General features: G+C 46.7%; 1 protein-coding gene across 1 annotated transcript in view; it reads right to left on the minus strand.

The window, feature by feature from the left end:
* ARFGEF1 (ARF guanine nucleotide exchange factor 1) overlaps positions 1–25,224 on the minus strand; it is a 1,973,034-nt gene that overhangs the window by 1,742,705 nt on the left and 205,105 nt on the right. Inside the window, exon 2 of the mRNA XM_069621149.1 lies at positions 24,365–24,395. Within this exon, the coding sequence (XP_069477250.1) occupies positions 24,365–24,395 (31 nt within the window). The remainder of the gene's footprint in view (positions 1–24,364; positions 24,396–25,224) is intronic.

The following is a 25,224-nucleotide window of genomic DNA, read 5'->3' on the forward strand; positions in this document are numbered from 1 at the left end:
AAGGTTTTGTTACTTCACTTTTGGTCGTTTACCAATAAGGATGTACCCCAATTTTGATTTAAAGGTAAAAGGTACACCTGTGCTTCAAGTTCACTGTTTCTGCTAGTTTCCCTAGCAATAGGGTTCTTGGAACACTGAACTTCTGCCTTGCAAGGTAAAGAGGTTGGGGGGAATTACAAAAGAAGCAAAGCGCCTCACTACTAGCACAGTGGTGTGGCTAAAAACGGCAGTAAATTAGCAGTTATTCCGATACTACCACATTACCGCACTTGCGTACTATGAGATTTGGTGGTAAAGTGGAGGAATACCTCCAGCGGTAAGTCATCGACTTCACCGCCATAGAATGTTACTGCCTGCAGTAATTCTAAAAAAATCCCCATGTAGTCCTATGAATTTACACTGCTGTGCCTCCCTTCCTGATTCAGTGTTAATTACACGGGAGAGAGTAGCTGTAATGGTAATCGATTTTGGCAGTAATTCTGACAGGATTAATGGAAGAGCTCTTCATGTTCCCTGTGGATTATTGCTAGAGAATCAAAAAGCGTTTGTTAAGAGAGAAAAGCATTACAGACGATAGAAAATGATTAGGTAGTGAAAGTACTCCCAAACAATAGGAAACAATGAATACATGGGAGCCTGCCCTCCACTCCACTCCACTCCACTCCACTCCACTCCACTCCACTCCACTCCACTCCACTCCACTCCACTCCACTCCACTCCACTCCACTCCACTCCACTCCACTCCACTCCACTCCACAAATATATTCTGGTCAGTAGTACAATTAGGTCTGAAGAGGAATATGAAAGTAAAAATGCATCTTCTCCCTTGCATGAATTACTAGGTGGAAATTAGTATGGATTCTAAATAATATTTTCCACAGTTAATATATACCCGAAAAAAAAAAAAACATTTGGAATGGGAATTACTTTTTTACTCCCTAAGAATCACTTTACGCCCAACTTCATAATCTTAGCTGGAGCCCTCAGAGGGACAGAAAGGAGGGATGCCTTCCATCGATAGCCACAGACTAATTGAGTCACCCAAAAAGGATTTAATAAATGAGGGTTCTGGAGAGCTGGTGATATTATATCCAGTGGGAGGGAGACTGAGTTTAACCCAATGTGGGTGGGACAAAAAGACTCCAACCATCCACCCGCCCCCCCCCCCCCGCCTCAGCTTCAAGACACCACCTAGTTGAAGCAATCTTCCTGGTCAGAACACTCACAGAGTCACTGGACTCCCTGCCGGAATCTTGAGGGAAGACCTGACTTCCAACACAGGGTTTATTTTCCTAAGAGTACCAGGACATCAGCATTTATTAAGGCTATATTTGCAGCTGCTGGAATCCCTGTTCAGACTAACAGCTTGCATGTTGGTCACAGAGTACAGGAAGTTCACCAGTCTGCAAATGCCACCTTTGATTGCTACAAACAGATGTAGGACAACCTTTCAACCATGTTCTTGTTGACCTGGCTCACCCCAACATCAAATGTGGGTGGGAGCGAAATGTCCACATCCATACACGTTTCATGCGACTACTTCAGAGGATCCTCTAATAATCCTCGGAGTAAGCCTCCAATGTAATCTTTCCTTCACATTCCTAAATAACCCCTTAGACCAAGCAAAACATCTGCTTTAATATACAACCCATCGCTCCTTTGCCCAATTCCTGTGTATCAGTTCTACAGAAGAATGCAGCTTTTGCAGGACAACCTCTCCAGCGCAGATAGCCTGTGCAATGATTCTGACCTACTTGAGAGTACAGTGAAAAGGGGTGTTTTAGTAGGCTCGAGCATTTTCCGATGATTACCACTGCCTATTGACTTTATTGGGCCATTGTTTTACAGGAAGGAATTTGTCAAGATTTTCAAGTCATTCAAATATACCTGTGTGTGCATGTGAATGCAACATCTTACCTAAAATAGCTAAAAGTAAACTTCCTTTAATAAAACTACATATGTAATTGGACTGGACCTACTACTGATATGTGGTATTATGTTTGTTGATGTGCTAGATGTAAAGATTACAAAGTCTCTAGCAAGTCTGCGGCCAAACTGCTCAGTCATGCTTAGCCAAGCATCCAGTTCTGGTAGCATGACATGTACATAGATTATGGGGTAAGGTGTTGAACACGGCCGAAAGATCCAGTAGGAGGAACAATGCATTGAGACCTTGGTCGACAGGTTTTTGCATGGCATCCAGAAGACAGGCCAGCTCAGTATCAAAGTTGTGGGTAGTTGTCAAACTCAAGATGACAGAATGGAGAAGGATGTTGGAGTAAGTCTTAAGAGGATGATATACAATTTGAATGTCCACTGTGTAAGTAACTTAGCGGCATGTCAACATTTGTTTCCTGGATGGTAAAGTGCCTGAGCTCAATTGAGTGCATTATTCTGCTCCTTTATCCCTTGGCATACACCATTTAGAAGCAGTCTTCATTTGTCTGTATCTAGGGGCAAAAGCTAGGCTTGTGGTCTAGGTTGCCTTTGACCTGAGTGTTTCTTCTCAAATCAGAGCAGTGGTAAATTGTACAAGATCACAGACCCAGTATTTTAGCTTGATGATAATGTTATGCTAATTTATACCACGCATCGCTACCACCCACGGGCAGTCTAACAATAACTATTATATCTTCTACTCAGTTTTGTTAGTCAACATTGGCCATTCTGAGCAGCAGAGCATGTTGGATACCAAATGACCTGCAGTCCATAATGGGTGTCAAGAAATATTCTGAACCATGGATAAATTGCTCAGAGGAGATTTTTCAGGACAATGTGCTAAGCCATTGTGGTTAATGTTATACGAAAGAAGGAAGAGATTAATACATTTGTGATTAGAATGCATCATTGTGCCATTAAGACTGTGTAGTACTATTTTAGCAACAGACAATATATTCCATTAAAACTACTGAAGATGCATCAGAGGAGACCTCTATCATAAATTTTACAAGACGTTTTACCAGCAAGTGTTGGCAGCTAATGCAGCAGAGACACTTGAGCTTCTCTTGTGCATTTGTGCACGTCTTTGAGGGTTTATTGTGACCCCGTGTCACACTTTGATAAACAGAACAAGGCGAACCGTCACTAAATCAACTAGTACAAAATGCCTGGTTGTATTCGGTTGTCAAGGCACAGCGTCACATGCTATTAATCATGGAATTTAAATCTTCCTAGAAAGAAACATTTATTGGTAGTGGACTGGCTACCATTTGCTGTCTGAGATGCACTATTGCTCAGACGGGCCAATGTAAATTCCCAAAACTGAGCAGCACATGTAAAGATTAAATATTGGGCCCGTTTCAAAGCTTTCCCTTTTAAAACGTATTTGGTTGCCACTATGCAGCAAGCCTAATTAGGACCTCTATAGATACACTGAACATTCATCAGTCCACACCTTTACACATCAGTAATGTTTTACAAATTTAATATGGACAAAAGCGCAGATTTATTTTTTTAAGTCATTGGCACATGAGGACCCCAATTCAGTGTACCAAAAGTCCAGTAAACCATGTGGAGTAAAAATGGTTACATTTGCTTGCCAGTTTTATTTAACAGTTCTAAACCAACAAGAGGAATTGAATCCATAAAAGGTATCCCTTTGTTGTCCTTGACCATTTTACAATGTTTCTTTCATTAAGTATCAATTTGAACAAACGTCTAGAAACCAAACCAGTGAAGCAAGCACATTTACAGAGGAAATAATCTAGTGTCTGTTGTGCAAGGGGGCTGAATCATTAGAAAAAGGTTACTTAGCAATGAATAGATTTTTGCAGCTTGTACCTCTTTTAGATTCACATGCTAAGCACAGTGTAACTGCCCGTGGGTGGTAGCAATGCACGGTATGAATCATGTGATTGGACTTGAGTATTTCAGTTTCTTTACATAGGCTTTTCGCTAGATCACAACATGGGCAGATCATTGATATGATCCACATACAACATATATTTACTGCCCACAAGATAGCAATATATTTTGTTGTTTGATGTAATGAATACTGCCAGATACAATTTAAATGATTTAGATACTAGGCAGTTGACTGGTATGTAAAGGAAACATGTAAGCACATTACTTTCTGAACAGTCCCCTGGAGCAGTTTATTTTTTATATATCAGAACTTCAAATGTTTTGATGTGTTAAAATAACAAAAATATGTTTTTGGCTTATGTGCTTCCTTTAAAATGTCCATTCATCTTTGGGGGAGTGTTAAATGAACCAACTCTATTAACTTAGGAGCCAGGCTGCACAAATCATATTTAGTTGTTTGGGGGTGAGCATTTAGGTGAATCTTCAGATGGCACCACATGCCTGCACTTACCTATTTATTGGCAGATTACCACTTACAGCTGCTCACCCCCTTAGCACTTCCGTCTTGGTACATTTAGCACATCTCCCCCCCCACTCCCTCATCCTTTTTGTTTCTCTCCCTCTTTCTCTCCCTCTCTCTCGCCCTCCCTCTGCACTTGCACGCTCTGAATGCTCACAAGGACTAGAAGGTCCGCCTCTATCATTGTTATTTGATTTTCATTCCCATGTTCCGTCCCTGTTGCCATGTGGGCGCTTTGAAACACAATTTGATGTATAAGTGTCTTACAAATGCACAATAAATAAGTGACAGTGGGTGAGGGGTGCTTGTTGTAACCAAAACTCGCTATATGGTCCTACTTACAATTGTAGTAGGTGCAATTACTATATTGGTCTTACCCATGTTGGGGCAATCCATTTTAGATCACATTTGCATCTCGCATCTTCTGCTCGATCTTTTAAATCAGAGTGTGGGGAAAAACGTGACAAAATATCCTGCATTAAATCATCGCCATTACACTGCCCGTTATTCGCTCCTGTGGGAACCTGAAGTGAGGTGTAGGTATTTTTTTACCTGTGTGTGGTGAACAAATGTATGTTTGAAGTACCCAGGTGAAGGAAAATGTCTCGCACCTATTAGTATTTCTTTCCATTTCGTGTGCATCTTAGCCCTTGCCAACTTAAGTTCCTCGTCAATGTGATTTAAAATACCTGTAACATGTTCAATTGGTAGCGTTCTATTTCTTGGGTGGCACCATTCTCATGGGCATTGGCATATCTTGGATAACCAGGAAAGTGTGTGCCTTTTCGATTTTTTTGATGTAGAACATTTCAACCATGTTATCCTTTTTTAAAGAACACGTTCTTTGTTTATGTGTGATTGGAAGTTGCATTGTGCTAGCGAGAAGACAATTATTTCCTCGATCAGGGGTCTGCAACCTTTGGCTCTCGAAATGTTTTGGACTACAGCCCCCACAGTCAATGGCAAGGAATCATGGGATTTTAAGACCAAAACATCTGGAGTCAAAGGTTGCAGACACCTGTCCTGGATGCAGTGTTTTTAGATTTTCTATCCCCACACACTGTGTGGTCATGTATCCGATAGGTGCCCTTCAAACCAAAAGTGGTGCATCTTTTATGTTATCTTATAAGGCAATACTGCAAAAGATTGCTCAATTGTTAAGTTTGGCTTGTTACTCCAATTCAGTGACAGCCCTCCCAGTGCCCCAATGTTGGTGGCGATTCCTGTAAAGGTCTCATGTCTAATGTTATATGTAGCCTCTTCACTCTCAAAGACTAGTAAAGGGGAATAGTGTCCACAAAGACTTGGATCCTCTGCTTTAAATTAAAAGGTGATGGCCAGGATAGAATGTATCTGGTTTAGGGACATTTCTGTATCGTGCAGCCCATGTACTCGGGTAAGTATCATGTTCTCTGTTTTCCTTAGGCACCGAGAAAACGTGTTCTCCTTTGTCAGGCAGTCCAAGTTCGGGTACACATGTACAGCATCCCAGCATATTTAAGTAGGCACCACCGATTACGCTTATGTAAACCATGTACATATTTTACCCCGAATGGATGAACTTGGTACTGATAATGACCAGCAGCCATTTGAAATCATAAGCAGGTTATGGATACCTGTGATTTTAATGAAAAATGTAATAACGAAAACATTATTTTAACGAATGCCGAATATTTATTTTTTTATTTGCCCCAGCCCCCTGTTTCCATAGGTTTATAACACCACCCATAACCCCTCCCAACCCTTTTTAATCCTTTACCACCACCCCCATACATATATATTTTTTTACAATTAGGTGTTTCTCGATATTTTGGGTTTGTTAAAAATGTTGTTCGTTATTCTCTATTCATTAATATTACTGGAAACCCATTGTATGTGCTTTGGGAGCACTGAAACATGAAAGTAAGCATCCTTGAAATGGATGGTAATCTTGTATTCATTCTCTTGAACGAGTGGAACGACAGACACCCTGAGGAGTTATAATTTCACATATTCCAGAATTGTTCAATGATTGTAAATCTAGGAGGGGGCATAGGCTTCCATCATTTTGGGCCATAAGAAGTATGTGAAGTAATAGATACGTTGATTACTTTTCTATCTTGGCGCTTTCTCCCGGGCCTTCATTTCCAAGAGTGTTTTCATCTCTTTCAAGGGTTTTTGCAGTTTATTTTTGTCAGCGACCAAAACAATGGATGCAGCATTTCCATGTACCCCTAGAGTGGAGGTACCAGGAAAATGAATACATGGTGAGGTTTTGGGGTATCCCTAGGTAAAACAGTAAAATAATATCAACACTCAAAGCCGATGGCTGCGAGATTATGAATTAATCTTATGCCCTGGCAAATGCCATGGGCAACCATCCAGACCTTTGTTTTTCAGCCGTCCATGCCATTACAGAAGATGAAAGACCAAATGTAAATCAGGCATTGTCCCAAGCAGCTAGGTCACATCCCCTATGCAGGAGTCCACACGCAACCCCAGACATATGTCAGCGTCATCATGGAGGTGTAGCTTGGGTCTCAAGGCAAGCTGAAAAACAATGGCCTTGAGGGTTGCCAAGAGCAATGACAAATGCTATGATTAATTAGTACCCTTTACAGGTGCATCGGCCAATCAGGTTGCTCAAAACTCTGGCTAAATCTCACGATCAAAGCCCAGGTTAGCAAGCCGCAAGCTGTGTACACTGCTCTCCTGCAAGCCACAGCAGCCCCGTCGCCCCCAGACTTGCCCCTTCTCTGGCATCGCTAGACCTGCCCCCTCCCTCTGTCAATACCATCCCCTACCTTCTTCCTCATCTTTCCATGGCTCTCCACAGCCGCTGCCTCTTATGCCATGCAACTGGAAGAGGGGCTCTGCCCAGAAACCCGCCAACCAACTTCATGGCAACGATTACTTCCTTCTCCCTCAACAGACTGCACGCTCGCCATGGCCAGTATTTTTTCTTTTTTTAAATTGCTGATAACACGCCGATGGTTCCCATTAAGGTGCTAATAGCAATAATAACCCGTTCTACAGGCTTCACCGTTGTAACAGTAACGGCCCATTACCATCCGTTGAGGCCAGAGGAACAGGTTTTTATTCCAGAAATCAAAATCTTCTAGACATCAATCTTCAGATTTGCAAATAAACTAAAACTAAAACAGGATTTCCACAGCCAGTGTTTTTGGAGCCGGAAAAAATAAACTGGCATATCTCCCCAAGCGCCTGCTACAAGTTCGACGTGGGTGTTGGCATGCCAGATATTGCCTCTGAAAAGGCTTGCCATACCCGGAGGAATAGTTGGCTGTGTCTAACTGTCATCCAGTGAGACAGATGCCCCCTTTTAATGAAAGGGTGAGATGGGGCCACCAGGGGGCGCTGAGATGTGTTGACGGATCTCAGTCGGTCTCCTCCCCAAGGCGCCTAATTTCTGTGATTCGAGCCCCCCGCCTTGTGAGAGCAGACTCCAGACCCCCCCAGAGGCTGCGCCGTTCCCCAGAGCACCAACAGAGCGCAACTCCGGTTCCCGAGGAGGCAGGGAGACCCGACATCGAGCCCAGCCGAGCCACGAGCGGGTCTAGCGAGGAGTTTGCCCGGGCCAGGGAGTCCGCACAGAGGCCTGCGGCGTGGCGGTGGGGGAGGGGTTTACCCCTGGAGCACGGCGCCATTGTCAGCGAGCTGGGGTGTCCAGCACCTAAGGCAGCCCGCATCGGGTCTACGGGACGCGGGCCTCATCCTCTGGAGGCATCCCTCATCGAGGTGTCTCCCCGGACTGAGAGCACCAGGAGCCAGTCTGTGAGCAACGCCCCAGACTGCACGGCCTCTGAGGAGACCGCGCAATCCCACGTCGGGGAGGAGGCGTAGACCACGCAAACCAGAAGAGCTGTGGGGACATCCAAGTGTACATCGGAGGAAGCGCCCCCTACTCCTGTGTGCTGGGATCCGTGAGTAGGTCCCTGTTTCCCCTGCATGCAAAAACGTGCCCAGGGTGCTGTGAGAAGGAGTGCAGGTGGCGCTTCCCAAAAGCCCTGCATCTGTTGCTCCTGTTGATGGGGAGACGCTAGGGACGCAGTGGGGCTCCCCCCAGGCCGCTGGCATTGAGGCCCCCCTATCTGGAGTTGGGAGCGGAGGGGGCCACCCCGCCAGTAAAGGCACGTGAGCACCTCACCATCAGTCGCCAGGGATCTGCATTGCTCTTATGTACCCACCCGGAGTGAGGATGAGTGGCCCCCACCCTCTGAGGCATTTAGTGTTGAGCGGTGGCGATTAGTGTGACCATTCCAGTGGAAGTCCTCGTACTGTGGGGAGAACCCCCTGTTTGGAAGGCTTAGCTTTCGGAGTGGGGCCAGTCAGAGGCGGTGGTCGTGGGCGGCCCCCAAGGACACAAACTAAGTTTCTTGAGGCCCATTGGAGGTGGCCTAAGCCTGTCCACCCTTAGCCTGGAGCTCCGGTAGGATTGTCCCTTGAACACTGAGGCAATCAACAGGAGGTTGTGTCTCTGCTCCTCCCCTGCAACTTCTGGGTGAGCCATCACCCTCTGCTGCTACTAGTGTGTGTGATATCTATCCCTGCGAGTCCAGTTGAACGTTTGGGCTTTGAGCAGCTTGTGGTGCATCAGCCGTGGTTCACCCGGCAGAGGTTGTTGTTCCTCTCTCTGGCCACAAGGCTCAAAAGGTGGTATAGGATCGGCTAAGTGACTCTGATTGGCGAGCTGAGTCCCGGTGAGCCGAGACCCGATCTCTTTATCTCTGGTCTGGAGCAACAGAGGGGTCTAAAGCGGAGTGGGAGTTACCTGGTGTGGAGGGTTCCACCCTGTCAATCTGATCAGACAACTATGCAGGACACCCCTGGTCACCCGTTCCTACGCTCTTCAGAGCCGCTTTCCTCTTCCTTCTGGTTTGATGGACTGGTCACTATCCTTACAGAAGTTCCAGTGTAACGCTGACCAAGCGAGGGAAGGGGGCACCATGCAGGCATCGAGCCACTCCGAGGAGTTAGAGGCTCAATCAATGAGCCACAGTTTGGCGGCCCTCTTGGATGAAATCCGAGGTTTTAGAGCGGACATCAGCAGAAGGCTCGACTCCCTGGATAAGAAGGTGGATGCAGTAGACTATCGAGTTCAAGCTCTGGAGGCCAACCAAACATCAACCGACCTCCTCGAGACACCATTTGACATGTGGCTGGCAGAGTTGGAGCGCAGGGAGGAGAAGGTCACTCTTAAACTGGATGACCTAGAGAACAGGGAGCAAGGTTCAAACTTAAGATTTAACGGTATTCAGGAAGGGGAGACGCAGGCAGATGTCGCGAAGAAGGTCAAAGCAATTATAAGTAAACTGTTCGACGGAGGCAACACCAGTGAGCTGACAATTGATAGGGCCCACAGAGCACGAACACGAGCTAGAGGACCCAGATCTATCCTGGCGAAATTCCACTATTATGCCAAGAAGACAAAGATCCTGGAACTAGCACGAAGAGAGTGCCCCGTCGACTGGGACAGCTCCAAAATTACGATTTATCAAGATCTGTCGGCACTTACCCTTTCACACCGCAGGCTCTGTGGCCCTCTGACTAAGTGGCTGCAGTCCAAGGGAGTGCGGTACAGGTGGGGCCACCTATTTTCGCTCTCTTTTGAAGTGGATGGATACAAGTATTCCCTTGTTACAGAGTCAGACATTCAGAGGGTGACGAGTGAACTTTTGGGAGACTCCTCTTCGAGGCCGAGCAAGGAGGGCGGGGATGGAGAAGGCGGAGGCCACTGTGAGAGTTCTGAATTCATAGGAAGACGCTGCATCCGGGGCCACAGGAAGTACAGAAAGCTGGCGCTGCCATCCCCGTCCCAGCCGATCACTTAAGATGAAACGGGTGGAGTTTCTTGGGGTGTCGGTACAGGAGCTGAGGGTCCATGTGATGGGGAATAATGGCCCGGGAATATCCAGGGGCGCCCTGGTCTGTGTATTTCTGATTGGAGAGTGGTTTTAGCACGAGAAGACAGCTCACATGAAACAGGCTTCTGAAGGTTGTGTACAATGTTAATTTCTGCAGGGGGGATGCTCAGATGAATGTAGTTTATCTTGTTGGCGGCCCTGGTGGAGGCGGCCCATGGTGGCCTGGCGGTGCGGCATCTTGATGTTGCAGTTAATCCAGGCGCTCGGAAATGAGGGGGGTGGGGGGAAGAGGGAATGTATCTTTGTGGGGTTCTGGGTGCGTTTTTTCATTCTAACCGTTGGGAATTTTGAAAACTTAGTGGGTGGCTTACATTTTGTGAGGCCTTTGGAGGGTCAATCGGGAGTGGTTTGCCAAGGGAGACGGTGTCCCCGGGGACCGCAATTTAGTCTTGAACACACGGATGGCTGATTGTAGTCATCCACTGACATTGGCTTCTCTCAACACACCAACATTATTAGCATGGAGGCTTCGGGAGTTCAGGGAGAGTAGGCGGGTGGACTCACCTCATGAGAGATCCCTGGTAGTGAAGGAGTTCAACAGGCTGAGACTTGATGTCTTATTTCTTCAGGAAACACAATGGGTGAGAGGGAAAGAGCCCGCTCTGAAGGCTCGGTCAATACAAAAGATTTTTCATCCTGCATCTGAGGTCAACAAAAGAGGCGTGGCAGTAGTTTCCCAGAAGGCCCACTTCTCCCCTAAAGCCCAGAGTAGAGACCCGGAGGGGCGTTACGTGATGGTAAAGGGGGATATTAAAGGTGCCAGGGTGACATTGATCTCCATTTACACCCCTAATGAGCCCAGGATCGCTTCTACTGTTTGCGGAGGGCACGCTTATAGTAGGTGGAGACTTTAATATGGTGCTCGACTCGACCAGTGACAGGTTACCCATCCACCCGGGGGGAGACTCCCAAATGCAGAGGCACCTCATAGCCTCTTTCCAGAACACTAATGCAGAGTTAGGGCTTAGAGACTCCCACTCGAAGCAAGTAGGTCGGGAACCACTATACACGTTTTTCTCGAAACCTCATTTGTCTTTTTCCCGAATTGACTACATTTGTGTTGATAAAGTGCTGTATGAAAAAATCGCGGAAGTAAAGGTTGAGGTGACTCCGTGGTCCGACCACGATATAGTGAAGATTCAATTAGGGATTCCCCTTAGAGTGCCAGAGCCTGGGAGGTGGACTTGCAACGATCTCCTGTTGAAGGACAAGGAGCTAGCCCAGTCTATTCTGGCTGCCATAAGAGAGTTATTCGAACTCAACGATGATGGGCAAGTGCACTTGGAAGGGGTCTGCGAGGCCTTCAAGGCCACGATCAGGGGTGTTCTCATAGGGATGGGGGCGGCGAGGAAACGGGGGAGGGGTAGAGAGGAGAGATTCCTTAGGGATAAAATTGAGGCTATTCAACCGGGGGGCAAATTAAGGTCCCAGTTGTTTCCAGGGAAGTGGTCTGAGCTTCAGCAGCTTAAATCGAAGCTGGCGTCTCACCTTGTGGGGCAAACCGAAAGGAAACTGTCCTTCCTTAAACAGAAGTATATGGAGAAGGGGGAAAAAGCGGAGAAATTATTAGCATGGAGGCTTCGGGAGTTCAGGGAGAGTAGGCGGGTGGACTCGCTCATCCTTACTGATGGGGGGTGCTGCCGGGACGACCCAAGCATAGCTGAGCAATTTTGCCAGTAATACGAGCTCCTGTATAGAACAGAATATAAGGGGTCGGGGGTTGACAAACAACTTCTTAGAAGCCTTGCCAATTCCACACCTTCCTCCTGAATCAGCTGACCCCTTGGAGAGTCCCATCTCTCCCCAGGAGGTGATTGACACTATTAGTTTGATGAAATCAGGTACCACCCACGGGATGATTGATTCACAGTCTTTTTTTTATAAGTCATTTAGCCATGCCCTTGCCCCATTCTTGTCCAGGCTATTAATGGTGTCCTGGAGTCGGGTCGGCTCCCTCAAACCATGCTCTCTGCCCGTATTGTCGTTATTCCTAAAGAAGGGAAGGATCTGAGAAAGTCCCAATCCTACCGACCCATCTCCCTGCTTAACACAGATGTGAAGATATTGGCCAAGCTTTTAGCCAATAGGCTAGCTCCTCTTCTCCCGTCGTTGGTTCATGGCAACCAGGTGGGGTTTATCTCGGGGAGGCAGGGAGGAGATAACATCAGGAAGACGCTGGACTTGATGCATGAGGTGGCCCTTTCGGGGGAGGAGGCTTATCTGTTGTCCCTGGACTCAGAGAAGGCCTTTGATCGAGGCGAGTGGGCGTATATGACCAAAGTCCTTCGGAAGATGGGGCTCGGGGAGAGATCCTGTAGGTGGATTGCAGCGTTGTACAATGGCCCGTCGGCCAGAGTGGCGGTTAATGGGGTGACTTTGGCTCCGTTCCCCCTATCTAGAGGGACTCAACAGGGGTGTCCAATCTCGCCACTACTATATGCTCTGGCGATGGAGCCACTAGCCATAGCGATAAGGGCTCATCACGGAATTTCAGGGATCCGATTCGCGCCTTTGGATCATTCTCTGGGTTGAAAATCTATTTACCAAAATCATGTTTGATGCCCATGGGCAACGCTGATTCGGTGGTGGAGAGGAGGGAATCATGGGATGGTATTAGGATTGAGTGGGCGGTTACCCTCTATTTGGGAGTGCTGATCCCGAGAGATCTGACTCGCCTTTTTGAAGTTAATTTCCCCCACGCTCTGGTTCAAATTGCCTCAGATCTCTGGCGCTGGTCCCCCCTTACACTCTCGAGGTTCAGCCGGATGGTGTCAGTTGAGATGAATATTCTACCTCGGCTGCTTTATCTTTTCTCCTCTCTCCCTATTATTATTATTATTCCAGACTCATTTTTTAAATCCCTCCAATCAGAGATCCTCCGGTTTATTTGGAAAGGGAAAAGACCAACGGTTAGGCATGGGACTTTAACTCTTCCTAAATCTGATGGCGGATTTGGCCTACCCGATTTCCGACTTTATCATAAGGCAGCTCAGCTGAGATTGTTCTTGGAGCACTGTAGAGACGAGATGAGGACCTGTTGGTCATACATTGAGGATGCCCAGGTGCACCCTAGAAAAGTTAGAGATCTTCTGTGGGCCGTGGGTATAAATCCTCCAAGCCCAATTCAAAGGCACCCCACTCTGTTGATATTGGGGGCGCTTTGGTGAAATAACAAGGAGAATAAAAGTCTTTCCTCCTGGCCCTCCCCTCTGTCCTCGCTGTGGGTTCCCCCGTTTGAGTTGGGCAAGAGGAATCTCCGTGGCACTCAGATGGTTGGATGGGGGTCTCGAGCCGGCGCGGCTCAGCTTTTTCGGCGGGGAGTATTCATCGACTATGATAGTCTAGTGGAAGCACTAGGAGATGCACCGATCTTGATTTTCGACTACATCTGAGTGAAGGGGATCATGACGGACCCCCGGTGGCGGGGATGGTCGAACCCGTCCCCTCACGCCCTTTGAGCGAGTGCTTACAGACTCCAAATCGAGGAAAGGATCCCTCTCCAAAATCTATAGGGCCCTAGTTACAGCAGAGGTGGAGCCAAGCAGACCTTCAAGAAGCTGTGGGAGAGATGGGTGGAGGGGGAAATAGATGACTCTACTTGGTCGTCCATCTTTAAGGTTCTCTTTTCTGGTTTCCTCTACACAGCGGCTATGGAGCCTAACTTCAAGATTCTGCATCCATAGCACCTCCCACAAGTGAGGCTTGCTAAAATGTATCCGGGACCTCCGTCGTTGTGCCCGAGAGGTTGTGGTCAGTTTGGGTCTTGGTTTCACCTCTGGTGGGGATGTCCCGTAATTCAGATATTTTGGTCAGAGCTTCGGGGCTGGATTAAGGAGATGTATGGTGCCGTCCTTCCCCAACAACCCCTTGTTTTCCTTTTTTGGTGTTCCAGTCCCAGATTCGGAGGAGTCTGCTCTCCCAAGGGTGGCTCAGGCCATGTTACGTGCTGGGAGGCTCGCTCTGGCCCAAAGGTGGAAAAGTGGTGGGGTGCCCTCCAAATCAGAATGGCTGGCTAAACTCTGGCCGTTATTTACATATGAAAAACTTGCAGCCCTCACGCATGGCACAATGACCTAATTTTTGCAAGATTTGATGGTAGTCCTGCTCCACGAAGATTGTTAATCAATGAGACTTTAGGATATGTGATGTACGAAAGGCTTCTTATGTCTGATCTTCTTCCTACTCTGATTGAGGTTCTCCGAGACTTTGATAATGCGAGCCCCTACTGTCAGCATTAATAGCTTGTTTGGTCCCCGATGTGTGTATAATGATCGACTCTCTACTGTCTTCATGGATACGGTTGTATCTGAGCGGGGGTTGGAAGTGGGTGAGGAGGGAGGGGGGGGTTTGGGTTTTCTTTTCTCTTGATGTTGCCTTTGGTTAGTGATCAATAGCTATGTATTGTTTACGGAAAAGATTCAATAAATTTCATGTGGCAAAAAAGAAAGGGCGAGATGTTATAAGTCCCACTGTGCTAGTGGTTTCCTTTGCCTTCTATGCATTTTCCAAGGTATTATCCACTTGCTCACCAAAAAGAGTTTGCCCATCCTATGGCATATGATTTATTTATTGACATTTTTTTTAAGAAAAAAGTATTTTTGTGGTTGAAGAAAAAAACCAAAACAACCTTTTAATAGATACACAATTGAATTAAAGTTATCATTAGAAAGGAAAGTGCACATAGAAGAGAAGAGAACATAAAATGCATATCATCACATATATCATCAGTTGGAAAGCAAACTCTTTCACAGTGCAGTTTGTCATCAGAGATCTAGTGAGACATTATGGGTGTAAAACCTAAGACATATTTTAACAATAGAGCTGGTTTAAAACAGATGTTTGGGCTTTGTTCCACCATTTCATTCTCACAAGTAGAGTAGAAGATCAGGTGAAAATTTGCTGGCAATATAAGTGAATCTTACTTAGCCCAGATCGAGAGATAATGCAAATGTCATAGTCGCAATTCGAACACATGTACGTAAACATTTTTTTACAATAGAGACTCACGGTGAGGGTGAAATAGTCTTGAAATAATGGTTGCAAAAATAATATTCTTCTCTCAGACAACAGAGGACAGAATGCAAGCAGATGCCTTAGCGATTCTTGATCATCAGGGTTCTGCCAGAATCTGCATATATTGTCAATTTTGGCAATTGCTCTTCGGTTGGCCAGAACTTCTTTTGTTGAACACAAATTTAATCGAAACTGTAGGAACAAATTCCTGTACAGTGGGACATGGGAACTTCACGAGATAAGATTCAGGTTTGTGAAGACTTTTGAGATTAAAGTCTCCAGGTTTGCATTGTTGTCGAGTGAGAATCCAACCATAACACCATAGTTTATGTTTGGCCTGTGCCATGACTTAACTGTTGTCTCCAAGTTACCATAAAATGGTCTCTAGTAGCTTTCATGTAAGTAGATAGGGCACATAACAGGGAGGGGTGAGAGGAATCACAGGCCAATAAGCATTTTCTGTATAAAGTGCAAAGTTTCTAAACATAGGATATGCTGAGTGAGAGCAGGCCCGGTTCATGTCTCACTATACACATAGGTTAACTCATAGGCAAAGACAGTACTTGTTTACAAAACAAACCCTCCAATCGCAACCAAAACCATCCCATTTTCCAGGCTCTGGTTTCAGCACCATAGATGATTATGGGTACTGCCTTCTGTTTGTAAAACTTGAGTAATGGGTTCAATGGAATATTTACCATATTTCATATGAATAATAAGAGCTTGAGCAGCAGCTGTCTGAACTTTCCTCCTTAGCTCATTGGAATATGGCAGGTCAGAGAAGTGATTAGGGACTATACCTAAATAACGATATTCATTAACCACTTCTAGGTGTGTGCCATGTAGACGCCAGGTGTAAGATCATCTATTGATTTGGCACCTAGTTGCACAAATTAAGATTTTAGTTTTGTCTAGGTTAATTGTGAGTTGGTTCGAGATGGTATAATGTTCCAATGCAGTAAGGAGATTTTGCAAGCCCTTCAGAGTTTTAGCGAGAAGGACTAAATCATCTGTATACAGCAGCCAAGGCACAACTCGCTGACCAAGCTTCAGAGAGTCAGAGATGACTTTGGTAAAATGATGCCTCATATCGGATATAAAGAAATTGAACAAGGCTGAAGCTTAAATACAGCCTTGTTTGAGGCCTCAAAAAGTTGGGATTGGGGCCGAGAGCCTACCGTCCAAAGCTAGACGAATGTTGACTGTTGTATCAGAGTAGTTGCAAAACCAGAGTCTGGATGTAAAAGTTGCATTGATTAGTTTGATTCTTAACAGATTCCTGGAGACAGAGTTAAAAGCGGTCTTAAATTCGACAAAAGCCATATAAACAGGCTGCTTTGCCTGCAGATCATGCATTTTTATCGCATTGATGGTTAATAGATTGACCGCCGTGCATAGTCCCTGAACAAAACCCGTTTGAAATGTGTAGGGGGAGTCCCCCATTTCCCGAATATCCTCGCCACCTGGTTGTCCTTCAGCCGCCATTCGTGCATCTGAGCGGACTCCCTGCTGAGGGCATCTGCCTAAATGTTTTGAATCTCTGGTAAGTAGAAGGCCAGGATCTGAACCGTGTGTGCTATGGCCCAGTGCCCTATGGCCTGAGCCTCCTGGGAAATGGGCTGTGAATGTGTGCCCCCCTGTTTGCATAGATCGAACATAGTTGTGGTGTTGTCGGTGAGAATCCGTACCACAGAGTCCTGAATGAGGGGAAGAAAAGATTTGAGTGCCCAGTGAACTGCTCTCAATTCCAGAATGTTGATATGCAAAGAAACCTCCGTGAGGGACAACAGGCCTTTGACCTGGAACTGATCTAGGTGAGCCCCCCCATCCGACCTGGGAGGCATCGGTCACGATTGTGTACCGAAAATCTGGTTCCACGTGGGGCATGCCCCTTACAATGTTGCAGGAGTGAGACCCAAGCTCAAGGTCAGTTGCAACCAATATAAAGATATGAGATTGGTGCAGTTCCTTTTGCATAGTACAGTTGTGGTCATACACACAGAATACCTAGCATATGTAGTGTTTCCATAAAGAACAGTATTTTAGAGCACCTGCATATCATAAGCTCGTGCGACATATAAGTGCGCACTTAGTTTATAGTGTGCGACATATGCTAGCATGAGATGAACGTTTTTTACTGCCACGTGACTAGAGATCAACAGAGTACTTTTATCTCTTTTTGATACCGCATGATTGTTATTAGATTTCATGTAGTTGTCTTTGTTCCACCACTGGCGAGACGTTGCCATCCCACTTTCTTGCAGAGGGTATAACTTCCGCACACGAAGACTCTTCTGTTACCCCTGCTACTATTAACAAGTTGGCAGTGAGGTAAGCCTTTAAGTTGTTCATAGTCTAAAAGGCCTAAAAACTACTATAATTAGTGTTTGTGCTTGGTATATTCAACTGATTTTTCCGGTTGTCTCTCTTTCTCTTCCCTTTTTTTAGGTTAGCACTACACAGTGCTAAGAGCCTTCCTTAAAGAGCTGCCCCCTCTTCCTTGCATCAAGTCACACTGTTAATACTTGGAATTATCCCAGTAATTGTAATGCCAATTGCTGTTTACAGTACATCCCCCCCCCCCCTGAAGAATTTCCCATTAACAACCCTCTTGAAGGATAATGGGAATGAAACATGTCGGGTTTTTTTGTCTGTGAGAAAGATGTCACGGTTTTAATAAGGCATTAAGAGCTGCTTTATATCCAGAACTAATAACAGGATCTCATCATTAACTTAAGAGATTCAAAATTAGACATCAGATTTGTGGTTTGACCCAAGATGCTGATGTTTTATATTTTTTGTTTTATGTTTTCTCTAGTACACAATTGGATGTTTTTGGTTTGTAATGTTAATAACAACCACAAAGAGTAACACTTCTTATATTAACTGTCCTTCCGTTTTCTTGTTTGTTAATGGTGTAGGTTTTTTTCTTCACGTTTACACAGAACTTTATTAGTCCTATTGTAAGACCTCTTTTTTTCTTATCTGTTCTTTACTATTTTTCTATTTCATTCATATTTAGTTTCTTTCCGTTGCTCCACACATTAGAATTATTGTGGTTGGTAAGCTGTTTTTAAGAAAAAAGGTTTTATGATATGAAATAAATTTTGTAATAAAGCATAGCAATATATATATTTTTTCAATGATGGTTGTAAGTGTAATTTGTTGCAACTAAGGAGGGCAGGTCGTAAGGTATCCAAACAGTTCAATTTGGATCCCTAAGGGTGAGGTTATGAGAGGAGCTAGGACTCTTTCTTTTTAGACAGTACGAGTTCCATTGGGCACTGTCCTAGGCCTCGCCAAACAATAAAACCCAGTCCTTTGTAAGTTCTATGGCAGGAGTGAGTCCACCATCCAGGGCGTCTGCCAGAGACCAGGACAGGAGTACCCTGTCGGACCAGGAACCATGGATCTGTGACCACCTTGAAGCGCATGAAAAGACGACAATTTGTGATGAGTGGTATGCAGGACTGCATGGTGCCGAGAAGAGACATGAACAAGAGGACCGTGACTGCAGTTCCCGGTACAAATGTGCTCGCCAGGGACAACAGCTTCTCTAGCCTTTCCTTTGACAGCTTGACTTGATTGAGCGCCGTTTGAGAATGAGCCCCCAGAAAAACCAAATCCCTTGAGGGCATCAGACAGGATTTGGCGAAGTAGTCTGCAAAGTCTAGACACGGTAAAAGGAGCATAGCTGTGCTGAGAGATTCCGACGTTCACAGGCAAGTTGCCCCTGACCAAGCAGTCGTCCAGGTATGGATAAACATGGTGTCCCTGTCAGCGGAGGTAAGCTGCCACCGGAGCCAGACACTTGGTGAAAGTCCTGGGTGCTGACTTCAGGCCAAAGCGAAGAACCCGAAACTGGTAATGCTCATCGCCGACCACGCACCATAGAAATTTGCGATGCCTGGGATGCATGGGGATGTGAAAGTATGCATCCTCGAGATACAATGATGCCAGAAATTCCCCTGGCTGAACAGTCCGTATGATGTCTTGCAATGTTAGCATCCTGAATTTTTGTTGCTTTACATTTTTGTTGAGCGGCCGCAGGACCAGAATGGGGCGCCATTTTCTGTTCGGTTTTTTGATGACGAAGAACCGGGAGTAGGTTCCTCTTCCTCTTACCGACGCCGGGAACCCTCTTGATAGCCCCCTTTTGCAGCATCAGACGCACCTCCTGACGCAAGACTTGTAGGTGCGGCTGAGCTCTTTTTACCGGTGGAATAGGGAGTTGTGGACGGCTGAATTCCAACGAGTGGCCGTATTGGACTGCATCGAGCACCCATCTGTCTGTCGTGATCAAACACCACTTGTCGAGGTGGTGCGCCACCCTCCCTCCAAGCCGACTGCCCTTGTGGCAGTCACTGTTGAGGCTTGGACTGACGGCCTCTTTAAAAGGAGGAGGAACCCCCTCTTTTGCCGTCCTTGATACTCTCTGAAACCCTGAGCGAAATAGGTAGATCTACAGGACCCCTTGTCACTAGAACCTGCAAACATTGCATTCCCCGAGACCCCACGAAAGGAGTGAAAGAGGCGAAAAGAACGTCTGCCCTGCATGGCTTTCAGGGACCTCGCAGTATCAGAGTCTTCCTTCATGTTCTTCAGCACGTCGTCAATCTTCTCTCTGAAAAGATGTTCCCCTTCGCAAGGCATGTCCACCCCTTTGTGCTGAACCTCTGGCCGGAAATCAGTACAGCGCAGCCAGGTTGGACGCCCAAGAACAACCCAATCATTAATCTGCTTAAATCCAGTCTCTGCCAGGTCGACCGCAATGTTAATACTATGATTCAATGCTTCCTCCCTCACAAACCAAAAGCAGCGCCTCCTTCCGCTGCTGCTCTGGCAGGTAGTCCGACAAAGGAGCCAATCTGTGCCACATCTCGCGGTCGTACCGCGCCATGATAGCCAACGACTTGGCAGCTTTGACCGTAGTAGCACCCACTGTGAGGACCTTCTTTCCGAAAGAGTCCAGCTTACGGCCTTCATTTTCTGGGGGAGTTGCACACTTGTTCTGGGTGTGAGCCTTTCTACTTGCTGCAGCCAAAACAACCGACTCCGGAGTGGGCTGTGACATCAGGCACTTTGGAGTCGACTCTGGCGCCTTGAACTTCTTCTCCAATCAGCCCTTGACGGCAGACTCCGTAAACGGATGGCGCATTGTCTGAAGCCCTTCCTGCCACACGTGGTCCAATATGGGGATCGAGAACACTGCCTTTCTCCTCTTCCCCATATAGTCAAACAAAAGGTACTTTCTTTTCCTCCTCTGGGATGAGGCCAAACTCGTGACAAGCATTTGCCATCATGGCATGAAAGGCTCCAATATCATCTGGCGCAGATGGCTAGACCGGGCTACTCGTAGCATTCAGATCTGGATCTGAGACCGTTGAGTCTCTTGCAGAACACTATCTGGCTCAGACTCCACCAGTTCCCCTTCCTCATGATCCCTTCGAGGGGGGCTGAACAGCCTGGGAGATGGAGGAGCCCAAACCGGGGAAGAACTTCTGGGATGAGGCCCTCTACTGCGAGGGGCTTCCGATACCTAACATTCCTTGTCAGAAGGATGTAAATCCTGTATCAACAGAACAGCCGGCCCCTGAGGCATTGGGAACCTGGCATCCAACTGCCCAAGGAGCGATTGCAACGTTGTAAGCACCTGCATCGAGAGTAACAAGCGCGGATTGACAAGAGGATATTGAGGCGGGACAGCCTCCAGGCCACCCAACGTGGACAGAAGAGAACGCTGCAGGCCCAAAACCAAAGGATCCAGAAACGGCTGCACTTCCTCCTCTGGATCAGAGTCCAACTCATAGGCCGAGGACAGCTCATGTTGGAGAATATCCATCAAGAGTATGGACGTAAATCCTGCCCCTGACTGCCACGTCGTATCCCTGGGAGATGACTGATCCTCATTGGCCACCAGCTTTGCAGTGGACTTCTGCATTTCCAACGTCGCTGGAGCAGTCGTCGACAGGGCGGCCGTCGACGGGGCCATCAAAGGGGCCGTCACCAGCAAGGTCATTGACAGGGCCATCACCAGCAGAGCAGTCGATGGGGGTCGCAGATGTGAAAGCTGTCGTCGATGGAAGGTCCCTCGTCGAGGAGGCTGTCGTCGGTGGAACTGGCAATAACTGACCGGCGGTCTTTGGCACTGCCACCTCCTTAGTCTGAGAAGAGGCCCGCTTGGAAGAGGACTTGGAACGGTGCTTCGATGACTCATGGCCCAAGAGGAGCGACGCCTGTCCCTGGAAGACTACTACTTCCAGAATGAGGAGGAAGAATGAGACCTGGGCTACTTTTTGTCCGATGCAGAGGACTTGTGCGACGGTTCCGCAGGCCTCTGCGGGCGTGAACCAGAGTCCGTCGGCTTATCCGTGCTTGGCGCAGACTTGCCTTGAGAGGGGGGCCCGACCCTGATCTACTCTGCACCAGTCGTGCCACCCAAGACTCACTGCCTTTTCCAAAATCCGACGCCGGCCTGGCCCACATGCCTTGCTTCTTAGGCGTGGGCTCCGCCGACCGCGCCCTCTGGTGCGACTGCTCTTGGCCGAAGAAGTAGAGGACCAGCCAGCAAATCAATCGCCTGTTGCGGTCCTTGAGAGTCTTCGGGAGAAACCCTGACAGATGGCACAATTCTCAGCAGAGTGAATGGAGTATAAGCAGTACAAGCAGTCCGCATGGCTGTCCCACTCATACACATTCTTGAGGCTGCAGGTCTCACATGGCCGAGATAATGACTTCTGCAGACCCACAGATGACATGACAAAGTATCGAAAGATGTACTGGAAACAGTGAAGGCTGTGTGTAAAAAAAAAGAGTGAATTCTCTGAAGAGAACACGAGATGATCCCAACAGTTTGGAAGACGGTTGAAATGTGAAGAGAAGCTGCGGGGGAGGGGGGCTATATACTGGACGTCCCATTGGTGCGGCCTAAATCACCCATAAAGAGGTTGATCGGACACTCAAGGTGTCTACGTTTTTCTATAGGAAAACCACTGTATTAAAGTTACCAAGGTTTCCCAGCCTGACGACGGGAAATATTCACAGCATGTGAATCCATGGAATAACCAATGCTAGAGAAAGTCATTATTCTGCGAGTGCAAGGGTTCATAGGAAGCGTATAATGGCACAGTAGGCAGAGCTGGATGCGTGGGCAGGGTAGACTCTGGTGCCTTTTTTTCAAAAAGTTCTGCTTGTTGCAGTAGAACATCTAGTGGTTCATATTGTAGGTTGTCGGGGGTAGCCTGAGCGGGCACAAAGTTAGCAAGTTGTTTCTACAAATCTCTTTTGGCCTGTGCTAACGTTGCATTTTTTTTGTAATAGCAACCTTGGCTATCTGGGTCTGTTTGCTTGACAAGGTTAGAGACTGAATGAGCTGCCGTGAGTCTGACCGAGCTGAGCCCAAAGGAGGTTTGCAGTGTTTTTTCAGTTTGGCAAAGATAGTAAATGCTGGCTTAGCCTGGAGTTGGTGGGCCAGGAGCTCAACATGTGGTTGAGAATCCGGGACTACAATGACCGAGTCGGTTGAGAGTGGCAAAGAAATAGGAGTTTTCTCAGGAGGCATAGTCACGCTTTCTACAGGCATTGCTTTAGATTTGCAGTAAGATGACGACTCCCTATCGGTTTGGTCCTGAGGAAAGATAGTTGCTGGTATATATGAGTCACGACCCCAAGAGCTGTAACATCAATGAGATATGCGCATTCATTTTGGCATCTACATTTTCAAACAGTCTGATTAAGGATAAAAGAGCTTTATTCATGGCGTTAAGCACGTGTTCTGTGAATAGTGGAATGAAGGCTTGAGGGGAAATGGGCCAATGTGATGGTTGAACAAATCTGTCTTCGGGGGGTGGGATTGGCAAAAGAAATTGAAAGGCCAGACAAATTATGGGTGGAACCTGACCGCTCTTTACAACCCAGTCCAGGTGCTGCGCTCACAGTCAGCCTTTGTTGCAAACCGCCCGCGCCCCCACACTCACCCACAAGGCACGTGGGATTGAGCTGCCAGCAGGCTGTCCTTAAGGTGGATCTTCAAGCAGGAGCCGTTATGCTGCAGCCCTTTCCTCAGTACGGCACAGCACTGCACACAGGGCGAGAGAGCGCCCCCAGTCCTTTCCACCACCAGGCCTCTGCACTATCGATCGCTCCCAGGCTCAGGCTTCACAGTCACCCCAGCCCGGGATCCGCAGCCAGCAAACACGCTCCTGCTCTTGGCCCTTTTGATTTCGCCGCCCGGTGAAATGAAGTGGCTCCCAGGGTCTGCTGCAATTCAGTGGTGATGCTGCCTGGTACGGCCTGGGACTCGCTTTCCCTCAAATGATTGGGCTGGATACAAGTCCTCAAAACTGTTGGCAGCAAGTTCTGCGCTTCCAGGGAAGTTGCATCGGACTATGGAGGGTAATTGCTTTAGGAAAGTGGCATTTTAAGGGGTTTTCTGAGACTTCACGATGGAGCCTACAGCAGCCATATCCAGCTCGAGTGTTGCATGGCCACATCCCCAAAGAAATACTTTTATGTGATATCCCAGACCTCTCAATCTTTCCAAAGTGAGTGCTCAGATGTAGGAAATAAACCCATCCCTTTAATTAATCTGGTGTGGGAGAATGTTGCCATTCCCTCTTTCTGATTTAATAAATTCTAAAAGGCATGTTCCACATGAATGCTGGAATTTGATATTATAACTTTTTTGCAGCAATGATAGGATTCCAACTGTAGTGGTTTAAAAGTGAAATATTTAATGTATGACCATAATGTGACTCCGACAAGAGCGGGCGTGTGGTTTTCATGATTGAGCAGGTAAATATTTAAGTAAATTGGCAGGGATGTTAAAAAAAAAATAAAAAAAAAAAAAAAAAAAGGACTTTCATTTGTTGGAAGCCAATACCTTGATGAAACAGGTTCTCAAACTCTATTGCGGATAATTGAAGTGGTTGCAGTGAAGATCATATGCAGCGTTTGGCGTGGTGCAAGCACAGCATGAATGCTAAAATCCCCTGCTGTGCATGAACGCCGTTTCCCATCTTAGATAAGCTTGACGGCAATTATTGTTTTACCCCACGGAATAGAACTAGCGAACAGAAAGCAAAAACATGCAAGCTCTACGTACCTTTGTTTTCCAGTCTCGTCTCTAATTTCCTCTGAAAAACAAAACACAAAACATATTGTTAAAATCCCAATCACAAAAGCAGTTTTGCTAATATTAGGACGCGGCATAACTACTTTCAGATTTGGAGTTCACATTCAGCACATTTTGCTATAAAATCCATTTCCTGATTTAAAAAAATGAATACAAGCATTTGAAATTCGTTTTGGAGGAAGGAGCAATTTATAATTGACCAACTAAGCAGTAAATACACATGTACACCTTGTCCATGGGTAATGAGTGTTCCATGGCGCTGGAGGGTGCAGAAAATAATAACGGATGCACTGGTTACTTGAAAGGGGTGGTTTTAACATTGGAGAATGCCATGCCCGATACGCTAATTGTTATTGGAGAAACGAGCACGTGGAAACACAGGGTCCAGGCGAAGTGCCATTTTAGTGTCGCAGCTACCGTGCAATGGGGCCAGAGTTAATGGGGGCGGGGTTGTCCCCTTCAGCTGGTGGAGCCTTGGGCAGCCCCAAAATGGTCTTATCGTGGCACAGGCTCTACAGAAAGGGCACGTTTCATAAAAGAGAAGATGCCCTTATGTGGCAGGAAAAGCAATATTATTTCCTTGTGCAAACAGTGCGAACCGAGGCAACAGGAGTTTCCCAATACAAAGATGCATCTTCCCTTCTTACACCGCTATGGAGCCAAACCACGCTGAGTATCTATCACGACGACCAACAACTTTGAAAGTTCTGAAATCACAAAGACTCCGGACAGACAACATGGATACAAGTTCCACCTTTGTACAAATGTTACTGTGGAAAATTAACCAAAAAGTGTTCATTAGGAATTCCAAGAGGTCTGCTAAAGCAACT

Source organism: Ambystoma mexicanum, chromosome 5q (genome assembly GCF_040938575.1).
Source record: "Ambystoma mexicanum isolate Mex_15411 chromosome 5q, UKY_AmexF1_1, whole genome shotgun sequence".
Classification (NCBI taxonomy): Eukaryota; Metazoa; Chordata; class Amphibia; order Caudata; family Ambystomatidae; genus Ambystoma; species Ambystoma mexicanum.